Source organism: Nycticebus coucang, chromosome 1 (genome assembly GCF_027406575.1).
Source record: "Nycticebus coucang isolate mNycCou1 chromosome 1, mNycCou1.pri, whole genome shotgun sequence".
NCBI lineage: Eukaryota > Metazoa > Chordata > Mammalia > Primates > Lorisidae > Nycticebus > Nycticebus coucang.
The window spans coordinates 182,280,222-182,302,110 of record NC_069780.1 but is presented as its reverse complement, the minus strand read 5'-3'; the positions used below and the strand labels follow the sequence as shown (position 1 = coordinate 182,302,110).

The 21,889-nt window shown below is 43.1% G+C and overlaps 1 protein-coding gene across 4 annotated transcripts in view; it reads right to left on the bottom strand.

Moving 5' to 3' along the window:
* Positions 1-21,889, bottom strand: part of RETREG1 (reticulophagy regulator 1) — a 144,888-nt gene that overhangs the window by 30,738 nt on the left and 92,261 nt on the right. The window contains exon 1 of one of the 4 annotated variants that reach the window (XM_053592893.1): positions 9,633-10,058. The exons of the other annotated variants lie outside the window; for them this stretch is intronic. Within the exon in view, the coding sequence (XP_053448868.1) occupies positions 9,633-9,667 (35 nt within the window). The 5' untranslated portion in view covers positions 9,668-10,058. Of the gene's footprint in view, positions 1-9,632; positions 10,059-21,889 lie in introns of those variants that run through there. 4 annotated transcript variants of the gene reach the window in all.

Sequence of the window (21,889 nt, the reverse complement as noted above, 5' to 3'; positions counted from 1 at the left end):
AAAACAGCCTTTGCCCTAGACGTTTATCCCAAATTTAGCAAAGAAACACCTAACCTTCATATTTTCCTAGGTAATGCTGCCAAGATCTTAAGCATCAGAACATCAGAAAGGCAAGGGGCCATGAACACCACGGAATATTGGTAGGGTCTTCCAAAGTTTATCCAAATAAGCAAGAAGAAAAACTATTCCCTGGCCTCACCCCAGGGAAGGCATGTACCAGGCCACTCTTCCCACACATGGCAGACTGTGCTAATGTGTCATCACAGTCTTTCCAGAATCTTCCCAACAAAGCCTCATGATCCTTATCAGAGCTCCAGGCACCATTTCCAGTTTATAGGAGTTGGCACACGAGAGTAACACTATATGCCATCAGACGCTCAACACTTGCCTTATGGGACACAACAGCTTCAATTTTCCCCTCTATCATGCCCCCAAAAAGGATTATCAGTTACTTCCTTTATCACTGATGCCAATGTTTATTGTATCTTAGTTTATTGAATAAATCTCTTCTTGTTTCAGCAAGTCTGTTCATTCTAGGTTTATCATTTCTCTTTGCATGTAATCATTTTATAATGAAACCTGTATCTCAAAGCCTTCCTTAGCACCACTACTTACACTTTTCAAAAGTAGTTTTCACAGTGTTTCAGGATAGATAAACTATAACTACAGTCATGTGCCACTTAACAATGGGGATACATTGTAAGAAATATGGCATTAGGCGATTTCATCATTGTGTTATACACAGGTCACAGAGCCCGCTTCCACAAACCTAGATGGTCTAGCCTACCCACCTGGGCTGGAGGGTACAGCGTGTTGCTCCCAGGCTACACACCTGAACAGTATGTTACTGTACTGGATACTGCAGCCAGTTTTAACACAATGGTAAGTATTTGTGTATTTGAACAAATCTAATCACAGAAAAAATACAGTAGAAATACAGTGCAAAGATGAAAACTGGTGCCCCTGTGTAGTATGCTTACCAGGAGTGTCGCCTGCAGGACTGAAAGTTGCTGCGGATGATCAGTGATTGAGTGGGAAATGAATGTCAAGGCCCCGGGCATTACCGCACACTACTGGGACTTTAGAAACACCATGCACTAGGCTACGCTAATTTTTTTTAATTTTTTCTTTATTCAATAATGTTAACCTTAGTTTTTTATAATTTTTTTTACTTTACAAACTTTTAAATTCTTTGAGTTTTTTAATTTTTTAATTATTTTATGTTTTGTAGAGATGGAGTCTTGCTATGTTCCTCGAACTCCTGGGCTCAAGCAATTCTTCTGTCACAGCCTCTAAAATACTGTGATTATAGGCATGGGCCCCGTGACCGACCTGACTGTTTCGTAAATATCACTTAGCTTAAAACAAAAACACATCGAACAGCTGTATAAAATGATGCTCTGTGTTTATTTCTTTTATTAACTTTTATCTATCTTTTTTTAATTTTTTATTTTATTTTTTATTTTTTTTAGTTTTTAAACTTGGTTGTTAAAAACTAAGACACAAACACATACAAGCCTAAACCCACTCTAGGCAGCCGGGCGTGGTGGCTCATACCTGTAATCCTAGCACTCTGGGAGGCCGAGGTGGGTGGATCGCTTGAGGACAGGAGTTCAAAATGAGTCTCAGCAAGAGTGAGACCCCCATCTCTACTAAAAATGAAAAACGGAGGCAAGAGGATCGTTTGAACCCAAGAGTCTGAGGTTGCTATGATACCACGGCATTCTATCAAGGGTGACAAAGTGAGACTCTGTCTCCAAAAAGAAAAAAAAAGACATCACTAGGCAACAGGAATTTTTCAGCTCCTTTATAATAAGATCATATTTATAGATTTTAGATGTATAGATATTATTTACAGATACGTGATCTATCACTGATCAATACATCACTGTGCTGTGCGTGACTGTATTCAGAATCTTTGTCCAGTTTGGTCCAATCATGGAGTTTACTCCAACTACTTTGAAAGTTATCCACTACTAATGTTATAAGCTACTCCAGAAACATGATACCTATGTCACACAATTTGTGATTCCGGCATAGAATACTCTAAGCAGTAGAAACTAGCAGTTTCTAAGAAATATAAACACACTTAAAGTCCCCTTACCTAATCTAAAGATGGAATTTATCATTTTTATAGGTATAATTCTAAGATGCTCCACTGATAGATAGGTTTGTTTTCTTCCCAAAAGAAAGCACTTGCTGATAGTTCAACCACAACACTACACAGTGGCCATGCCACTTCCTGAGTCGGAGTCCTATTTGTGCACAGCTGCTTTTGTTTTGTTTACACAACTAGCAAGGAGGCCGTGTTCTGATGGTAATTACTATGTGACACTCATTAATCACCACCCCCATCATGTGTAGGTGTGCGCCCAACTCTGGGAGTACCAATCTCTAGTCACAAAACACTTGCATATTAAGGCCACAGCAACCCTTCATAAATCACTGCTGCCAAGGAAAGAGAACTTTCTAGGCTTTGACCCTTTCTGCTCATCTACCCCTTCTCAGGCACTCTTAACTGCACTCTCCCCTTCTAAAGCAAAGAATCCACAGTCCTGTGATGCCTCCTTCAGACACTACTCAGCGCCACAGAACATAGCCCTGCATGGCATTTACTAGGGAGTGACAATTACCCCCAGGACATGCTAACTGTACAAAAATGAGGCTGAAGCAGAGGGGAAAGGGTGTAGCTGGCCTGAGGCTCCCCTGACTCTCAGGAGACTCTGTGACACTCTGTCTCCCTGATGCGAGGGTTAGTTCATCCACATGAACTCGGGCAACACAGCAGTGCTCGTGGTCATCATGCACCCTGTGTGTACATCTCCCAGGGACGGCTGGGACATTCCCTGCCCCACCATTTCCCAACTTTGGCTCCAGGACGCAGTGACCAAGACGTAGTGCACTGCACTGCTGTCTCCAGCATTTGCCTCTTGCCTTTATCAATTTGGGATCCAGAAACGGCAGGTGCCACTGGTTTGAGGAGGCAGCTCACTGGTGTGAAGACACCAGGGGAGCAGAGAGAGGAATGAAAGAGCAATGGATGGACAAGGGTGTGCGAGAGAAATCAGAAAAGAAACAGGCAAGAGCCGGCGACGGAGGGCTGTCTTGGCCCACTTCATCTCCCTCACAGAAGCCACTAGATGAGCTCATTCCCACACAGGCCCAGGACATGAAGCCAGTGCTCCCACAGGAGGACATTTTTATTTCCCCGTTGAGAGTTTACTAGTGTTTCACAAGAACAGCTGGAAAAAACGTAAGCGGAGTTTTAAAACTCACTTCTGCCTGAAGGTCTTTCTTCTAAGTCATGGCTGGTTCATATTATCCATTAAGAATGTGGGCTGCAATGGGGCCAACAGCCCACAGAAACAAATCCAACTCCCTGGATTTTAGCTGAAGGAGGCATTTGACTGCTAAATAAAATATTGATTTTCAAATCAACCTTTCAGCTTTGTAGGCTGATGCCCTACTTAAAGCACCATCCTTATCACCAACCCTCACCTGAACTTCTCTGGAATGGAACTGCTTTTTGTGCCCTAGCCTTAAATTTAAAACAGGTGAATATTTAATTTGTGTGTGTGGCAGAGGCTATTCTTTCAACCATAGGATGTGATTGTGCAGCCTACAAAATGGTACCCTTCACCCAGGAGTTGAGCCCCAGGCCAGGACTTTACCCTGCTCCTGGGTCAGACCCTGGGGAGACTGGCAGCCCCATATTGGCTATCTCTGGTGGACACTTAGTACACACCTATGCAACTGGGTCCCCCACGTATGCAACAAGGAGGGTGCTACAAGGTGATGAGACCAAAGGACCTGAAGGGAAGAGAATAATAAAGACAATGCAAAAGAAGAGGGCCTGGACGTGAATGCCAGAGAGCTCTACACACCTTCCAGAGACGAACCACAGTGTCAGCTCCAGATTTCCAAACAGCTCAGAGATGGAATCAGGAACCTTGAGAAGATTCCACAGTGCCCATAAGATTAAAGCAAGTCAACTTCACAATACACACACACATCCTGAGGCTGAGACACAGGGGAGGGAGGTCATCCTCCTGTAATTTTTTTAGGAGCAGGAAAGAGGGCCAGATGGCAAATTTCACCATCCTTTCACCTGACAATTGATAAAATTTTCTAACAGCAAATATTAAGTAAACATTTTTCTCTTTTTTTTAATTTATAAAATAAGGCCCCCAAATTCTTTGATATTATTCCCAAGGGAAAAGTGAGCTCTTGGGCTGCTCAGCCAATGGAAGGGGGAAAAAGGGTCCTGAGCCAGTTTCTGGGCCAGGCCTTAAGAAACCAGCAGTTCATACTTCCCATCCTATGATTCCATCATTCCCCTAATTTAAAAAAAAAACAAAACAGTATCATATTTCACTCCCATTTATAAATGCGAAACAGTTTTTACTAACAACGATTAATAAAGCTGGAGAAGGCCAAAGCATTTGCAGGCATTTAAAAACGCAACTAAAATGTTGAGAGGCCACTGGGAAATGCTCAGGAGAGAGAAAAGCAGCACCCGAAACTGTATATATCATATACTTGCTACAACTTTGCCAAGAAGAACTAGAAGACAATGTAACAGCATATTTTTGGGGTTTTAAGATTATAGTTGACCTTTTCATCTTTATAATCTTTTCCCCGATACTACTTTATCTCCCCAAATGTACAGCTATAACATCCATTAGTGGGAAGCTGTTTAATGGGAAATGTTTTTTAAAACATATGAATGACAAGAGTATGAGATGTGCACTCAGACAAGCCTATGTGTGCACATACCTTCTGCAGGACCCAGATTAGCCTGGTGTGGAGGAGAAGCAAAACACCCAATGCATTTAGACACAGATTTTCCAAAAAGGGACAAAGGCAGGGAGTTAAGGGGAAACCCACACAATTAGGCTTTTGCCCTATCAGGGCTAGGGACAGACCTTCCCAGAGCCCACCAAACAGCAGCTGCAGCCCTCCTTGGGTACTGTAAATCAAAAAGACCTTCGTCACATTTTAGGGATGGCAGCAAAGAATTAGTCACCCTGTGTTTATAAAACAGGAATCAGGTTTAACAGGGGCTTGACTGCTAGAAACCAATTGGGGAGCTACAAGGTTTAGGAAGCACACCACGTATTAGCTGGTGATTAAGATAGCTCTCACATTCCCCCCTCCCTCCCCCCAAAAAAGATAGCTCTCACACAACCAACTCTCCGGCAACAAGGACAGATTGCATTGTTCTACATGTTCTTAATCAATTTCAAATATTAGCCCAGCTGGGTCAAAATAGGATTTCACAAGTGGTACATATTTTCCATAACCTGATAGACATTTTCCATGATTGTACAGCAGAATGGAAGAAAAATAAGCCATTAATTCCTCCCACAAACCTTTACTGGAATGTCTTTTATGCCCTAAAGACATGTAAATGCAGAAGACAGAACACAGAATTAATTTCCAACTCTTGTCTTGGCCCTCAATCAGTTGTGAACTGAGTCTGACCACGGGCTCACAAGCGTCAATATTGTGATTCTCCTTCCAGCTCTGTTCTCAGTGACCTCTAAGGGTGGGTGGCTTATAGTCAACCATAGTGGGAGTATTTACACCACAGGAATCAGCGAGTGCTAATCATCAGGGCTTCCCTCCCCCAGAGAGCCGGCTGTGTAACTTTCACCAGCACACCACTGCCTACAGGGCCCAATGAGAACTTCCTACCTGTGTCTCCCACTTACCTCCAGACGCTCTCTCCTTTCTCCTGTGTCCCAATCTAATGACCTCTCTGAAGCCATACCAACCTTTCTGAGTGTTAAACCCACCATGTAACTACTGCATACATGTCTAATTGCAAAGGCTCAGGAATCAGCCACCTGCCTTCAGACTGCAATTCCTTTACTGAAGAACTTAGTTTATTTACTTCCTCTCTCTGTGCCTATTCAAAACCAAAGGCAGCATAAGAACTTTTTTAAACATAGAAAAGCTGCAATGTGCTTGTTCGGAGGAATCTGTTTACTGGAGGTTGAAGCACACAAACTCGAGTTAGCATGCCTGGGTTGGGTTTTTGTGGGAGGCTTTTCTCATCCTCACTCTATATTTTAAAGAAATGGTATCATTGCCATGAGGCTTTATCAACAGTGTAAAAGCAAGTCTCTAGCCTGGCCAACTGGAATTATCAGAACATCTGGATGAAAGAATACCTCAAAATCAATTTCTTTTAAGCCTTCCAAGCATAAAACTCAATGCAATTACCGATGACATCTCCAAATAGTAAACAGACCACTATGCTTTAAAAGAGCTTTGGTTTTAACCCTTCCTATAATCCTGAACAGAAGCAGATGGCAACCTCACCACTCCAGAGCAAAGCAGTAACTTCTCTGAGAGGTCAAATTCGGTACTACGACGTTACAGCTTCACAGGCTCAGTGGGCTTCCACACAGACCTTTAAGTCTTTACCATATGACAAGTCAAAGAATACTGTTCTCAGAGTCCTGAATTAGCTGCCAACATTTTGCCTTTTACCATCCTCCCACCCCAGGTCCTCTCTCCCACCAATTTAAGTTTTATTTTCTTAGCCCTTATTGTCTGCAATACTTTCATTTCTACCTTGCAGTGTGTCTTTGTGACAAAAGAAGCCAAAGCCATTGCTCTGTCCCCTGGCACAGCAATTGGCTTAGATTCACAGCTCCATAAATACCTACTGAGTGAACCAATGGATGTGTGAACCCAATTCTCTGCTTCTTGGTGCCTGGGCTCCTTCCACCCTCGGGGCAGCGGGCGCAGGGAAGGCCCACTCATTCACACCCCTCTGCCCAGGCTGCTGAGGACCTGCTGGGTCAGGGTGCCCAGGGGGGACCCCAAATGAGGTGGGACAAGGAGGCACTGGAGAGCCGGGCCTCGGGCCAGGGTACGATGTCCCCTACCCCGTGATCACGGCTGCCTCCCATCCACTGCCCTATTGCGTTTCTCCTTTCCTGGCACCTGATGCTCCCTCACTGGTTTCTGCCTCCCTCGCCTGCTTCGCAGTGGCTTCTTTCTCTCCCTCTTGTCTCATCTTTTGACCTTGAAAATGGCACAGAGCCTCTGAGTTTCTTGCTGTGAATGTTTATTGCTGGTAAAGATAAACTGCAAGGAGAAGGTTCTCTGCCCCAACTGCCCTCCCCCCAAACAGCTGGTCACTCCTGTCCGATTAGTGACTAAAATGGTACCTCGGAGCCCTGGACCTTTGGTGTGGGCTGCCTGCTGTGAACACCCAGAGGCTCCCTATTACTGGGTTCCCAGTGATTTTCTCAAAGACCAAACTCAGATTTAGCTCACTGGCAGTTACAGAGCAATCAGGTCGCCAAGTTCCAAATGAGACTAAAGTAACACGAACAAGCCTCTACATGAGATTCAGTAGAAGCTCCCGCAGTCGAGCTCTGCAAGCAGGCTCTGTCAGCAGACTTACCACAGTCATGTCTTTTAGACACGGCACCAAAAGGCTTGCCCAGTCACGTCTGATCTCAAATTTAGCAAGAGTAAAATTTCCTTTAAATTGTGATACGTTATTTCTAGCCTAGCTGTAAACATTCCCAGTCCAGGATGCCCTTTCTTTCTGAACAAATAGAGAAAAAGCAAACAAATGTATGAAGTAAAGCAAAACATATCGAAAAGAAAACCACCACTGTTAAGAGCTGAAATTGATCTCATCAAAATAAAAGGTGGGTGGGGGAAACAGAATATGCTACTGCAAAGGAGGGTGAGTTTCCCTTTTCAGTCACATAGGTTCCTAATCCCTGGTGCTAGCAATCAGTATACGTGTATATAATATATATTTATACGTGTATACATTCTCATTATTTGTTTATTCTTTTTAACCAATAAAACATTCTTAGAAAAATTCTTATATTTATTTACTTTATATCACAAACTGTTCAAAGTATTTATTATCAACAATTAGTTACTGTCTAATTGTGATACTACTGTACCATTAAAGCAATCCTCATCACATTTCTGTCCAATTTCTCCTTTTCAATCTGTGTAATGATCAGTCTCCCTGGATGCGAACTGCAGGTGTAAAATGGCTTATAAATACATTTCATTCAGTAAGTATTTGTTAAAAATTCTATTCTGTGCAAAATTCCACATAGACAGCTGGTGGAAATGCCTAGGTGCCCAGAGAAAAAGAGAAGTTCTGCTTTCAGAAATATTAAAATGTCATAGAGAGAATACACACACACACACACACACACACACACACACAAGGCGATCAACCCTTCGCCTCCAAATCAAACCTGACATTCACGTTTCTTAAAAATAGTTTCTTAACTAGTTGGTTAATCCATAGCCCTCTCCAGGCACTTTATATAAATGTCATCTTCCAGGAATGGATTTAATGTCTCATTTTATGCAGAATGTTATTTCATTGTTCAATTTAACGTCCACATACTGGGAAGGAATTTGTAAGAAAATAAAAGCTAGAAAACTAAAGCAAAAACTACTTTTTATTTTTTTATTTTTATGTTTACATATACATGTGTTTATTAGATGTGACAATGTGCATGTTACTTTCTTTGCATTATTATGATTATTGCTTAATATTTTGATGCAGCAATTCTCTGATTTCTTTTCTGAATGTATTTATGTTCGTTCATTCTTTACAAGGTTTTTGTTTCTAGTCTTATCTTAAACATTATTATTGTTATTAAATTTTAAGCCTCTTTAATTTTGTGAAGGCAAAAAATGGAAACCTAATAAACCCAAAAAATTAGTTTTTAAGGACATTATTACAACTGACCATAATCACCACCCATACAAACATACCCCACATGCCATAGCTGAACATGGATGCTTGTCTTTAATACAATGACAAAAATATATTTTGGTGCTTTTGTTCCTAGAGAGTTACCAGTTTCCACTTTCTCTGACAATAAAATTGTCAATGACTGCTTTTACTTGTTTCATAATTTTCTTTTTACTTCTCCATATCCAAATTTCAATGATCCCAATTAGAATTCCAATGAAGACATCTGAGTTTTGTTAACAGCAATGTGCTTAAAGGAAGACTTCCAATATGGGCACAGTTATCCTCAAATTAGCAGGAATTCATTACCAGTTTCCTTTACCCTCTCTTAACTCCCCCTTCTCAGAATTAGATATAAATAAAAACACTGATTCAATTAATGGAACACATAACGGGGCCCAATTGATCATATTTTCAAAGGTTAGAAAAAGTTCTGAAATATCGAGATTGGTTACGTTAGTCCATTATTTAACCTTTAAAAATATTTAAAAAGTCTTTAAAATGCAGACAATTTTAAAAATATTCACTAGCATAGATTTCTAACAACTGTCATCTAATGTTAAAAATACAACATCAAAAAATTCAAGTAGAATTTACTTTAAGTATGAAGAACCACCTTTTAAAAAATAACTTCAGACCACTACCTTCTCAATCAAGAAAAACATATCTGCATAGCTGTTTATGAGTATATTAAGCTATTTGTATCTCTTCAGGAAGTTCATGCCAAAGAAAAATTCAGTTTTCTGGAATTAAGAAATTATATTCTTATTTTTTTTATTTAACTACTTTTTAAATTAGTGATAATGCTTTCAAAAACATAACTCGCCAACAAAACAGACTCAAGAAAAAGTAAGTACATATATATCATAATTACCTTTTGCCGGGTCCGAAGTCCTCACCTTCAGGCATTTCTGCCCTTTAAAAATAAAAATAGCAGAGAAGGCTGGAGCACCTGCTCCCCACAGCTAATGAGACCAAACAATAGTTTCTTTTGTGCTCTAAAGTTGAATATCAGGAGAGGAAAAATCCCAATAGTGAAGAAGTTCTTTCCTTTCTGGAAGAAAAGTGCTCCTCCCCTACTCGGAAAGTTGGTGTTTACAAACTTCCAAAGAGTCTGCCTGCCTTGAATGAAGCTGGGAGCCGGGTTATTATGACTGCTCCCTTCTAAAAATAAATAGATCACCTCTTGCTCCCAGGACCGTGACAGGCAGCTGGGAGCAAGAGTGCCCAGCTTCCAGCACTCTCTCTCTCTCCAGTTGTGTGAGAAGGTGCCCTGCCCAGCTGGTAACCTTTCTGGGATGACTTCACCTAGGCCCGCTGCCCTTTCTTTTTCCTCTTCTTCCTCTCCCTCCCCGCCGCATGACCAGGCACCCACCCATCGAGAGGCTGATGGCAAAATGATCATTCTCAGAAAGATGAAAACAAAGGCCAATACACAATCGGCTTTTCAGGCGTACTGTTTTGTAAGAAAATCTTTCTTCTGACCTGTGGTTTTCTCAGCTCACAATCAGCCTGTGCACAAATGTCAAGTCCATGTGTTCATGTGGCCAAAACGCTCCTGATGTCCTGCCGCCCGGTGCGGGGTTTTCATGCCTTAGCAAGTCACTGCATAGGGGTTGTCCACTACCTCTACCCTCCCTTCCTGTTCCTAAGTTAAGCACAGGACAAAAACCTTTAGAGCTTGCCTCCAAAAAGGCCCAGAGATGGCCAGCAGGTGTGGTGGCTCGCACCTGTAATCCCAGCATGTTGGGAGGCTGAGGAGGTAGGATCATTTTGAGGCCAAGCATTCAAGATGAGCTTGAGAAACACAGCAAGACCCCGTCTCCAGAAAAAGATAAAATTAAAATTAAAAAATCTATCCAGCATGTAGCAGTATATGCCTGTAGCCCCAGCTACTCAGGGGATCACTCGAGCCTAGCAGTTTGAGGCTGCAGTGAGCTATGATGACATCACTGCCCTCCACTCCAGCCTGGGCTGGAATAGAGACATTGTCTTTAAAAAGAAAGGGGGGGAAAAGGCCAGAGAAATATTACTGAGATTCTGTTAGGAATATTCCCTGAAAGCTTTAGATAAAAATTTGAAATCCCTTTTTTTCCCGGACTGGGAATATTAGAGGAAGCAGAAAGCAATGTCTAATTATTAAGAAGCTAGACCTAGTATCCAATGTACTCAATACTATTATGAGACCAAAATATAAACACACACACTCATACGAATGATAAAACACAAATACAGTCTAGCAAGGGGGAAGGGAGAGGAAGAAGGGAGAGAGGAGGGGGAGGGCGATTGGTGGGATCTCACCTAATGTGCACAATGCAAGGGTATATTTCAAAATAACCAAGAATAAATTTTAAATGTCTTATCACAAAAAATAAGTGAGCTGATTGTTGTGCTAATCAGCTTGATTTAAGCATTCTCCATTGTATAACAAATCATCACATTGTACCCCATAAATGTACAGTTATGACTTTAATTCAAAATTAAATAGAAAAAATGGGTTTCATTGACATGTCACAGCTAATCCTAGCAAGATATTATATCTCTATTTAATGTTTTACCTTTTAGATTTGTCAGAGTTCTTTTCTGTACCATTAAAGGAGTGAAACATCAAAACAAATAATAGAGAAATCAGCTTTCTTTTGGATAATATTAGCTATTTTGTGATATATGTCACAATTAGAAACAATTCTTTAAAGGATTTAATATTCCACACAAGACCTAACATTTTAGATACTTCAAAGTCTAAAGTTAAGGCTCAGCACCTGTAGCTCAGCGGCTAGGGCGCCAGACACATACAATGGAGCTGGCAGGTTTGTATCCAGCCCAGGCTTGCCAAACAACAATGACAACTACAACCAAAAAATAGCCAAGCGTGGGCGGCGCCTGTGGCTCAAAGGAGGATGCTGGGCCCAGAGGTGGTGGGCTCAAACCCAGCCCTGGCCAAAAACTGCAAAAAAAAAAAAGAAATAGCCAGGTGTTGTGGCGAGCACCTGTAGTCACAGACGCTTGGGAGACTGAGGCAAGAGAATCGCTTAAGCCCAAGTGTTGGAGGTTGCTGTGAGCTGTGATGCCACGGCACTCTACCCAGGGTGACAGCTTAAGACTCTGTTTCAAAAAGAAAAAAGAAAAGTCTGAAGTTAAATAGGTACAGTTACTTAGACACACAACTTAAAAGAAAACAATCAGAAGCTGAGTTATGAAGATCAGAGTATGTGGGAGCCTCTTAGAAGCCAAGCAATGAGCTATATTGTTAGAAATTCCAGGTTTTTATTTATTTTTTTTATTAAATTATAGCTGTGTACAATTCCAGGTTTTTAAATAACTGCAAAGTCGAAATATGGAAAATATTATCAGTGATACTATTTCAGCAATTGTATTAAACCCTAACAGCACAAAAGGCTAATCCTCTGTCAGTTCTACGATTGCAGCCTGTGAATTTTACCTTGTTTTCTTCCTGAACTCCTATTACTATGTCTTGACTCTCTGAATGTGACTGGGGTTGAACTTAGTTGCTGGTTAAGAGCCAACTATATCCCTGAAACCTGCCTCTCAATGTTACAGGACATTTACCTGATTAGTGCTGTAACTGATGAATTATTTATTACTACCATGAAATTTTTACCAATACAGATGGTCCCCGACTACAATGGTTCAACTTACAATGGTTTGAAAGCAAAACACTTTCTGTAGAAATTGCAGTTTGAATGTTGACCTTTTCCGAGCCAGCGCCATGTGGTGGGATAGATACGGCCTCTAGATGCAGGCCAAGCGCCCAGCTCCCAGTCAGCCCTACAAGCACAAGGGTAGACAAACGGCACCCTACCGTAGACTGTGTGGCCAATTTATTTTGTCCCCCTATAAGCTGACACAGTGGTCCTTGACCTTTTTAGCATCAGAGACTGGTTTCATGGTAGACAATTTTTCCACAGACAGAAGTAGGGGGCTGGGGGATGGTTTCAGGATGATTCAACCTTATCACATTTATTGTGCACTTTATTTCTATTACACAGCAGTATATAATGAAATAATTTATGCATCACACCACAATGCAGATCAATGGGATCTCTGAGCTTGTTTCCCTGCAACTAGACAGCCCCAGCATTAGCATCAGCACCTGAGCTCCACCTCTGATCACCAGGCATTAGATTCTCCTAAGGATACACAACCTGGTCCCTCACATGCACAGTTTACAGTAGGGTTCGAGTTCCTTTGAGAATCTAATGCAATTGCTGATCTGTTCCAGAGCTCACATGGTGATGTGAGTGATGGGAGTGGCTGTAAATACAGATGAAGCTTTGCTTTTTTTGCTTCCTGCCCGGCACCAGTCCACAGGGATCGCAGAGCTAATGCAAATGTTTAGAGAGCAGATTTAAGGTAGGGGAGGCTTACCCATGCTGTATGGTAAGTTAGGTGCATCAACACATTTTCTATTTACAATATTTTCAACTTTTGATGGTTTTACCAGACTGTAACCCTGTGGTAAGTCCAGGAACATCTGTACTTTCTTCAAGCATTTTAAAATTGCTTGCTCCAACCCCTTTGGGTATACCTGTGGTGACTTCTAAAACTCCCAAGGACAAAAAAAGGAAAACACGATTTTCTAAAATTCACGAGGATGACACAGACGAAACCAGAGTATAGCAACATGATTGGCAAGTGTTCCCACTGAGGTCCTACCTGGGGCTTCTTCCTCACCCAGATGACATCTTCTATCCTCCTGGGACTAAGGTCCTAAAGGTTCCCACACCCCTGCTGACCTGAAATCTCTACTGAACATCCAGAAGTTAAAGATTCACAGAATACAGATGTGGGAGAGACCCATTGGGTCAATGACGCTATCACCAGGATTTTCAGATGCTGAAATGCAGCCCAGCAAAGTTAATGGATCCACCGGTGAAAAAGCCAAAAGTGTCCTTGAGGCTGACTATGCCTTGGCTGAAGGATCATTCTCTCCAACAGAGCTTACACATTCCAGGAAAAGCCCACAGAACTTGATACTCCCATGTTTTAAATTTTCTTGTATTCACACTCTTGCAAAGTATGTGAGCATTTAATTTTAGTAATATACTTTCAATGAAGATTTTGCTTTCCTCTGCAATTTAATCAAATAGTATGGCCTAAGGAAATCACTGCCATTTCAAAGCTAAGTGTCCGTGTTCCTAATGCCATTTTCCTCTTCACACAATCCTGGCTCTGAGTTTTGTTTTGTTGCTTTCTGTGTCTTCTACAGCAGCTTTAATTGAAGCTCTGTAACTTTCCATCTCAGACACTTGGAGGGACCCTCCTGCTCTTGGTGATTACAGGACAATATTAGCAATTAGTGCCCAAATGCAGGTGCTATAGAGACAGGTTGTGTCTTCATATCCCTTCCCACCTTTGTCAAGTAACAGAAACCTCAGTTTCCAGCTGTATGCATGGCCTTCCAGAAGAAATACTGTATTTCTCAGCATTTTGGGAGCAAAGTGAAGCCTTGTGATCTAGTTCTACGATTGAGGGGATGTCAGCTGAAACATTAAGTTGCTCTAGGAACCTTTTTTAAAGGACACTTGGTGCATCCCCTTTACCTCTTCCACTTTCCTGCTGGCTGGGATGCAGATGTGATGGATGGATCCCCAGAAGCCAGCTTAGGCATTAGGTAACTTGTATAATGGAGGTCAAGCATGGCAGAGCCCATAAAAGCAGCAGCCTGAGGCCGCAGGTATTGAGGGTGTCAACAGCCCTGGACATCTCTTACTTCCAACTTTCAGGTAAGAGAGAAAGATATATCGTTTGTATCACTATTATTTTGAGACTTCATTATTCAGACCTGAACCTAACCCTAACTATTTTCCCCAAAGTATAAGCAACAATCATTAAAACAAAACAAAACCCATTAAAACAAAAAGTACACTGGCCTTCCATCTTAGGTCACATGGTGAGATCAATCTCAGTGTGTGAGAAAAAAGGCCAGATTCCCTCTCCTGCCTGACGACAACCTCTAAGAAGTCAGTAGTTTGTTTGCTGTTGTTGTTTTCAAGGCGTGTGTTCTTGAGAAGACATAGGATAGAGAATTAGATTACAAAGGTGACAATTCACATAAGCAGAACTCAGAACCCCACTAAGACAATAGCTCTGCTCAAAGATGCAAAGGGCTCCTGCAGAAGAGTGATTAAATCTACTCTACAGGACCACAGGGGGGCAGATATAAGATGAGGGGATAGAAAATCACAGGAGAATAGGGTGTTCGTTCAAGAATTCTGAAGGTGCCTCCCTCGGTGCCTCCGGACTGGCCTGGGTGCCTTATGCCTTTGGGGAGTTGACTGGTAAAAGACTGGGAGAAAGGAGACTGAAGCAAAACTTCTATCCATCAACTGAAGACTATAAGAATTCCTCCTCCTCCCTTCCATATCCTACCCAAGACTTCCAAAGTCACAGAATTTGCTTCCTACAAGCATCCAGGGTATGTGTTATACACTGTGAGAAAATGGAATAACAGTATGGAACTGGTATTAAACCCAGTGTATTTCTGGAAAAAAGTAAACAAAGACATTTTTCTACTTAGATCAAACAACAAAACAAATAAACAAAAAAATTAAAAGCATGAAATAGGCGTACATGTCCATGGTAGAAATGGTGCCATGCGTTACTGATGATCTGGTGAACACTCCGTCAACCACCCTACAGAGGGAGAGATGGTACCCTCCTCCCTGGATTTCTGGCTGGCAGAATCAGACTAAGACTTGTCAAAGCAATATTAACTTTTTTCCCCAAAATGTTATGTTCTTCTAACCCTTAATATGTGAAAGATACAACCGCCAAACCAACAAGAGTGACTCAGGTGTAAACAGGGGAGGGCACTGAACTGTGGCCTCAATCCCCCGAGGCAGCCCCAGATTCAGGTCCTTGCAAACCCAGAGATGTGCTGGATACACCTGGAAATAGTGGCCTGGATAATCAGGACAGCCAGCAGGCAACTTTTTCAGTCGCTTCTTGGAATGATTAGATCAGACTTACCCCAATTCCCCATTTTATCTTTCTACCTTTTTTTAAGCTTAGCACATAAAGTGTTTTCCTCAAAGTTCTTTTCATCCCAAAATATCCAGAACTCTCTAACCAGCACACTGAGCCTCTGAAGTTTCCCCCTCCCCAGCTCTCCTATCAGCCTCTTCTATCCTTTTTCTGGAAATATCACTGTGGTCCTGCTATTTCCCAGTCAGCCTCGAACAGTCCCCAGTTGCTCCTCTTGTCCTGGTCTAACTATTAACAAATCCCTTTTACACTCCTCCGTGTCCCCGTCTAGGCCACGAATTGCAGGGTAACCCAATAAAACACCTATACTCCTAATTGTCAGAACTTCCATTTTGTTCATTTGTGTTGGAATGTCCTACCCTGACTGTCGCATAATCTGTTACGGTCTTGGTTGGGACCAGCAACTGGTACCACATCTTTGCCACAGACCGTTCATTTTGACCAAATGCCTCTCACCTTCCCTGCCTGGTCCTTCCCACGCCTGCTGCCAGACCCTGTTATGGGTGAACTGTGCCTCCCCAAAGCATCTGCGGAAGCAACCCTATCTGGAAAGCTCAACGCCATGGTCCAGACAGAGCAGCGGGCAGCCACCCAAGGGATGCTGGCCCAGGAAGTCCAGCCAGCCCAGTGGAAGTGAAAGGCCAGGAGTGGAGGACACTGACTTGCAGAAGATACGGATGGAAGAGAATGTGAGGAAGGACAGACATATGAAGGAAGAGTCGGAAAATAGTAGGAGAGAGAGGGGGAGAGGAGGAGGCTACCAGGGAGCACAGGAAAAGATTCGGGAGCTGCAGGAGACACCTGAAGAGAAACACCTTGGTACTAAGGGAATGGGGGAGGGACTGGTTAAAGAGCAGGAGAGCACGTAGCACGTAAGAGCAGGGGAGAACACACATCATTGCTTGGTCGTCTCCACACCTGTGGGGTAAGTAGCCACAGGATCGCTTCTATAATTAGCCATGGGAGAAGTTAGTCGAGGCTCCTTCTAAGACTGACTGCTGCACCTTTGAGGTGCTCCAGCACCTCTTACCTGACTGAAACAATGTGCTCCCCAGCATCTATGGCAAGCCATTACCCAAGCAAGCTAATGCAGCCATCCTCGTCCTGGCAGTTTCATGGGCCAGGCCTGGCAACCTAGTGTCCCAGCTCCAACAGGGAGCCTCTAAGGACACGTTCCTGTGCCAGCTAGATTTTGTCACGCTGATCTCTGTGGAAGCATATTTTATGTCCTAACTTTCTGATCAAATATATTTCTGAATAAACTTTCATTGTGCATCGCAAGTTTTTAAGTTATGATATTTAGGAGTGCATGATCATCTGAGTATACGTGATACAAAGTCTACCTTGACCCTAGGAAGGGTGGGGTGACAGCAGGTGGGGAAGAAGAACCAGAAGGCGGGGAACTCCGAGTATAGGAGTAGCCTCAGGACACATGGAGAGGAAGAGGAGGTGACCTGGCAACAGCGTGAAAACAGGGCAGGTGCTCAGGCCTCACGCATCACGTCATCCAGAATCACCAGACCTGCGTTTACTGAGACCCATTTCATTGCACTCAACATGGTCTCTACAAACTCTGGCTGTGGCTCCCTCACAACAGAGCCAAAAGACCTGCTGGCCGCCTAGGACTGGTTCCATTCCTACCTCTGCATTTCTCTGTCTTTAAGACACAGCTTCTACCCCTCTGATGTAAGACAATTTCTTTATCTCTTCCTTCTTAGCCTCCCCCATTCCATAAAACCTCCACTGAGTTTAAACACTTCTAGAAACCAAATTCCCTAGGGGGCCAATATTACCAGTGACTCAAGCTTCCCTCTAGGAAACATCCCTGTTCTGAATAATCTCCCTACCTGCGGTTTTTTTATTTCAAATTCTCTTCCACTGCTACACAGTATGTATGTGTATTTCAGGGGTTAATTCCCTTGACAGAGAATCTTTGCTTCCAAGAAATTTAGAACAAACAGCTACAGCAGCGAAAGAAGTCTGGCGGGTCTCTCTCTGCTCTCAGCAAACATAAGGAAGTGGAAATTTTCTAAGTCCACAAACAGTAGGGACAAAGGTCTTTAAGGATGATAAAAGCAGGAGTGACTCAAAGGAAAAGTGCAAAACAAACACCAACGCAAAACAAACCACATCTCTTGTGTTTAAAAACACAGGGGCAATTATCTATAACCTAGGTATATCTGTGTCTATCTATTAACCTGCTGTTTAACTACGGTTTATGCAATTCTTTGGGTACATGTTGATCTTCCTTATTGCATTTTGCTTGTGTCCACGTTAAATTTTGTTTCATTTCTTGAATAGGAAATGATAAAATGTTCCTTGGCTATACCTTTACCCAGTGGTCTGTGGAGAAGCCAAATGGAAGGGTAGACTTTTCAGCCTGACAGCCCTCTCATTTAATCATTATGCAGAAAGGGAGACTTTTCGGCCCGACAGCCCTGTCATTTAATCATTATTTCCACATTCCCCTTGAGGGAGCACCTCCTCTGGTCTCCCGTTCACATACACCATGTTGTGACACTATGGATAGAGTGAGCCTTGGACAGAGATGAGTGATCTCCTCAGACACTGAAGTTCCTTCAGACACTGAAGGAACTTCTCCTCCAGGCCATGGGTGTGGAGAAGTGCACTCCCAGGCCAACAGCCCCCAGCCCCTGGGCATCTGTGAAGAGGACCCTGCGCCTTTAGAAGCATTTGTTATAAGAACAGCTGAGCACCATGCTGATCTGGTAAGTAGGAAGAAGACAGCCTCAACTTAACAGACCTCACAACTGCTTCTTAGGAAGGGCAGGTCCTTCCACCGATCTAATGGCTGTCACTTCCTTATTGCCTCAATCACTTTCTGGAGATAAACATGTCTCCAAGAAGCATAGTTTATCACATGTCCTCTCTGAAACGTGGTCCGTATGTCCTTCAGGACGCTTCAGAGTTCCAAATGATACAGCAACTTGAAGGTGTTGTAAGGTGTGAGCAAAAGGCCAAAATGACTCAGAAAAGTAATGAGCTTTAAAAATAGAATAAAACAAACCCCAAATGGAATCCTGAAGAGCCAGAGAAGAGAAACCGAGTCCAGTGTGACTCTGCTTTTGTTAATCCCTGATCCGTGGCCTCCACCCCAATTCCTCTGGGACTTTGTCCAGAATCCAGCAGCACCCCTCTCCGCTGTACAAGAACTTCTTGTATTTCAACAAAAGTTTTATTTTGGAATAGTCTGGGGGTTTACAGAAGGGTTACAAAGGTAGCCCAGAGAGTTCTTGTGTCCCCCCACCCCATTTTCATTTTCCCCAGAGTTAGTATCCTACATGACCACGGTACATCTGTCAAAACCAAAACCAGCATGGGCGCATTACCAGGAACTGAACCTATAACCCCTTTGTGCTTCGCTAGTTTTTTCCACTAACATCTTTTTTCCCCTCCAGGATCCCTCCAGGGCACCACTCCACATTCAGTCATCCATCTATTCAGTCTCCTGTGACCTGTGAGAACTGCTCCGTCTTTCCTTAGTTTTCACAACTTAACGGTTTTGAGGAGTTTTTTGTAGCTCTCCCTCAATGTGGATTTGTCTGAATTAGGCTGAGTATGGGTTTCACCACGAGGTGAAGTGTCCTTCCCATCTCATGATGCCAGGGGGTTCACAAGGTTCCCGTGGTGTTAACTCAATCGCTTAGATAAAATAGTGTCTGCCAGGTGTTCCCACCGTGAAGCGATTGTTTTTCCCTTTCCACACTCAGTTCTTTGAAAGCAAGTCACTAAATACAACCCACTCTCACAGAGGGAGGGTGGGTGGCCCATGCAACAAAACTCTTAACTCTTGAGCTGGGGGTATCGACGCACAGTATTGGCAATCCTTCCCTAATGAACGCGTGTCTCCCCCTCACCCCATTGCTTAGTTGTCAGTTACTTAGACTGTAAAGATGAATGTGTTTACCTTACACTTTGGGTGATAATCCAGTGCTACATTGTTTATTGTGTTGCTCAAATTATTCTCCGTATGACCTTGTTTTTACTTTCTCTCTGCCCTGCCAACCCCTTGGGCGATCTGGAAGGGCCACCTCTCTGCATCAGTGGCCCCCTTCCCTCTTAGCAGCGCTCCCCTCAACTCTCCCAGCCCTGCCCAGATGAGCTGGCCTTCACCATAGAGCATCTTGCTTTCTTCCCACTAGTGTCAGCACCAGACAACAGGCCACGCCAAGACCAAGCACAGAAGTGTGGGTTGAGCTCACACAGCAGGGTAACAAATGTCTATGCTGCCCGTGTGCACCCACCTCTGAACACACATGAGACAGGGTGACCCTTCTTGATACCTTGACTGCACTCAGAGCAGTGAGGGACGTGTACCACTCCCAACGTGTTCTTAGGAAACCACGAACAATAACCCTCCAATTTTTTCCGTCACTTTGATAAAATCGCCAAGACTTCAACCAACTCCAGATTTCCTTTCTCTGTGTGCCACGAGTCCTTACCTTTCATCTTTCTTTCCTATTTTGAGTATTAGAGGAAGCCCAAGCTTTAAAAATAGAAGGGAGACTTGGCTTCTTTATATGCACCTACTTTTAGATCAAACCATGGCAACCTCACACACACAGTTCATCATAAATTTTCATGGTGGATTCACACTGCCAGACACTGCTTTCAAGCCGCTTATTTATAACCCAGGTGAATTTTTTTCTATCAAACTTGGTTTTACATTATTTTTTTAAAGAGATAATGAAATCAGAACTTGGGTTGAAAACTATGAAGAACCCAAGCTCCTGTTGAAGACCCCTCCCCACCAGCCTCTGTGCCCATTACAAGCCACTGAAAGCCTCAGTCCTAAATATAAGTGAGGAGAAAGAGAGATGCTGTGTCAGAAACCACGTGAGAGGCCAGGCAGTGACAAGTTGGCACACCATCTGCAGAAAGATGCACCAGTGGGGACATTATGTTTATATATGTCCTCTTGGATAACTGGGTCCCCTTGTCCCCCATGAAAGCAAAGCTGGCTACACGTGCGATGGACAAGCAATCCCTACCACCAGTGGGAAACAACAACTACACAGAATTACAAACCCTACAGGCAAAGGCGAGGCTCTTCTTAGGCAAGTCAGCTGGGAAACAGGCTTAGACAATGCCCTGCAGAGGGGCACTGGCAGCAACTGAGACAAAATAAGGGGTGGAGACTCAGCAAACCCTGGGTTCTTAGCAGTATTAGTCAGGGTTCTTCAGGAAAACGGAGCCACTATGATGGAAAGAGAAAGATTTATTTTGAGGAACTGGCTCGTGTGATCACGGGGCTGGACAGCCTGACATCTGCAGGGTAGATCAACGTGCTAGAAATCCTGGAAGAAGTTCGCAACTTGAGTGTGAAGGCAAGTTGGAGACACAATTCCTTCCTCTCTGGGGATCTCAGTCTTTGCACTTAAGGCCTTTGAGGAGGATAACATGCTTGACTCAAACCCTTCTGATTTAATGAGGTTAATCACATCTATAAAATACTTTACATCTAGACTGGCATTTGACCAAACAACCAGGCACCATAACCTGGCCAGGTTGACACATAAATTTAGCCATCACACTGGGGAAACCTCCCAATGTTCATGAGGGCCATCACTCCATGATTCAAAGTATCCAATGGTTCAAAGTGATTCCGTAGAAAAATATTTTGGTTCCAAGAATAACCAATCAATCTTGATCTACAGGCATGCTGTTGAACAGACCATAAAATCTCAAGCCTCATTTGTTCAATCATCACATACTTACTGGGGGCATAGTCTGTGCAATCCCACATGGTGTAACGAGTCCTAAGACCAGCTCCTGGCAGTGTCAAAGCCTCCATTAGGAGCAGGGGCAGAGCGGGAAAGCCTTAGACACCACTCTCAGAGCTTCCCTCGTGCAATACACGGGAAAATGTAAACCCAAGAAGAGAAGTCCCAAGGAAGGAGTGAAACTGCGTATTTCAGAAATAGGGTCTGGAACCTAGGAAGCTAGTATTGTAGTTAAGAAGACAGCAAGAGAAGAGTCAGGTCCCAGATTTTTTGTTTAATGAACTCAGCTCAGTGACTGTGAGTCAGACACTGTTCTGACATTTCTACGTATATTAATCAATTTAACCGTCAATATCAACCCTGTTAGGAAGGGACTGTG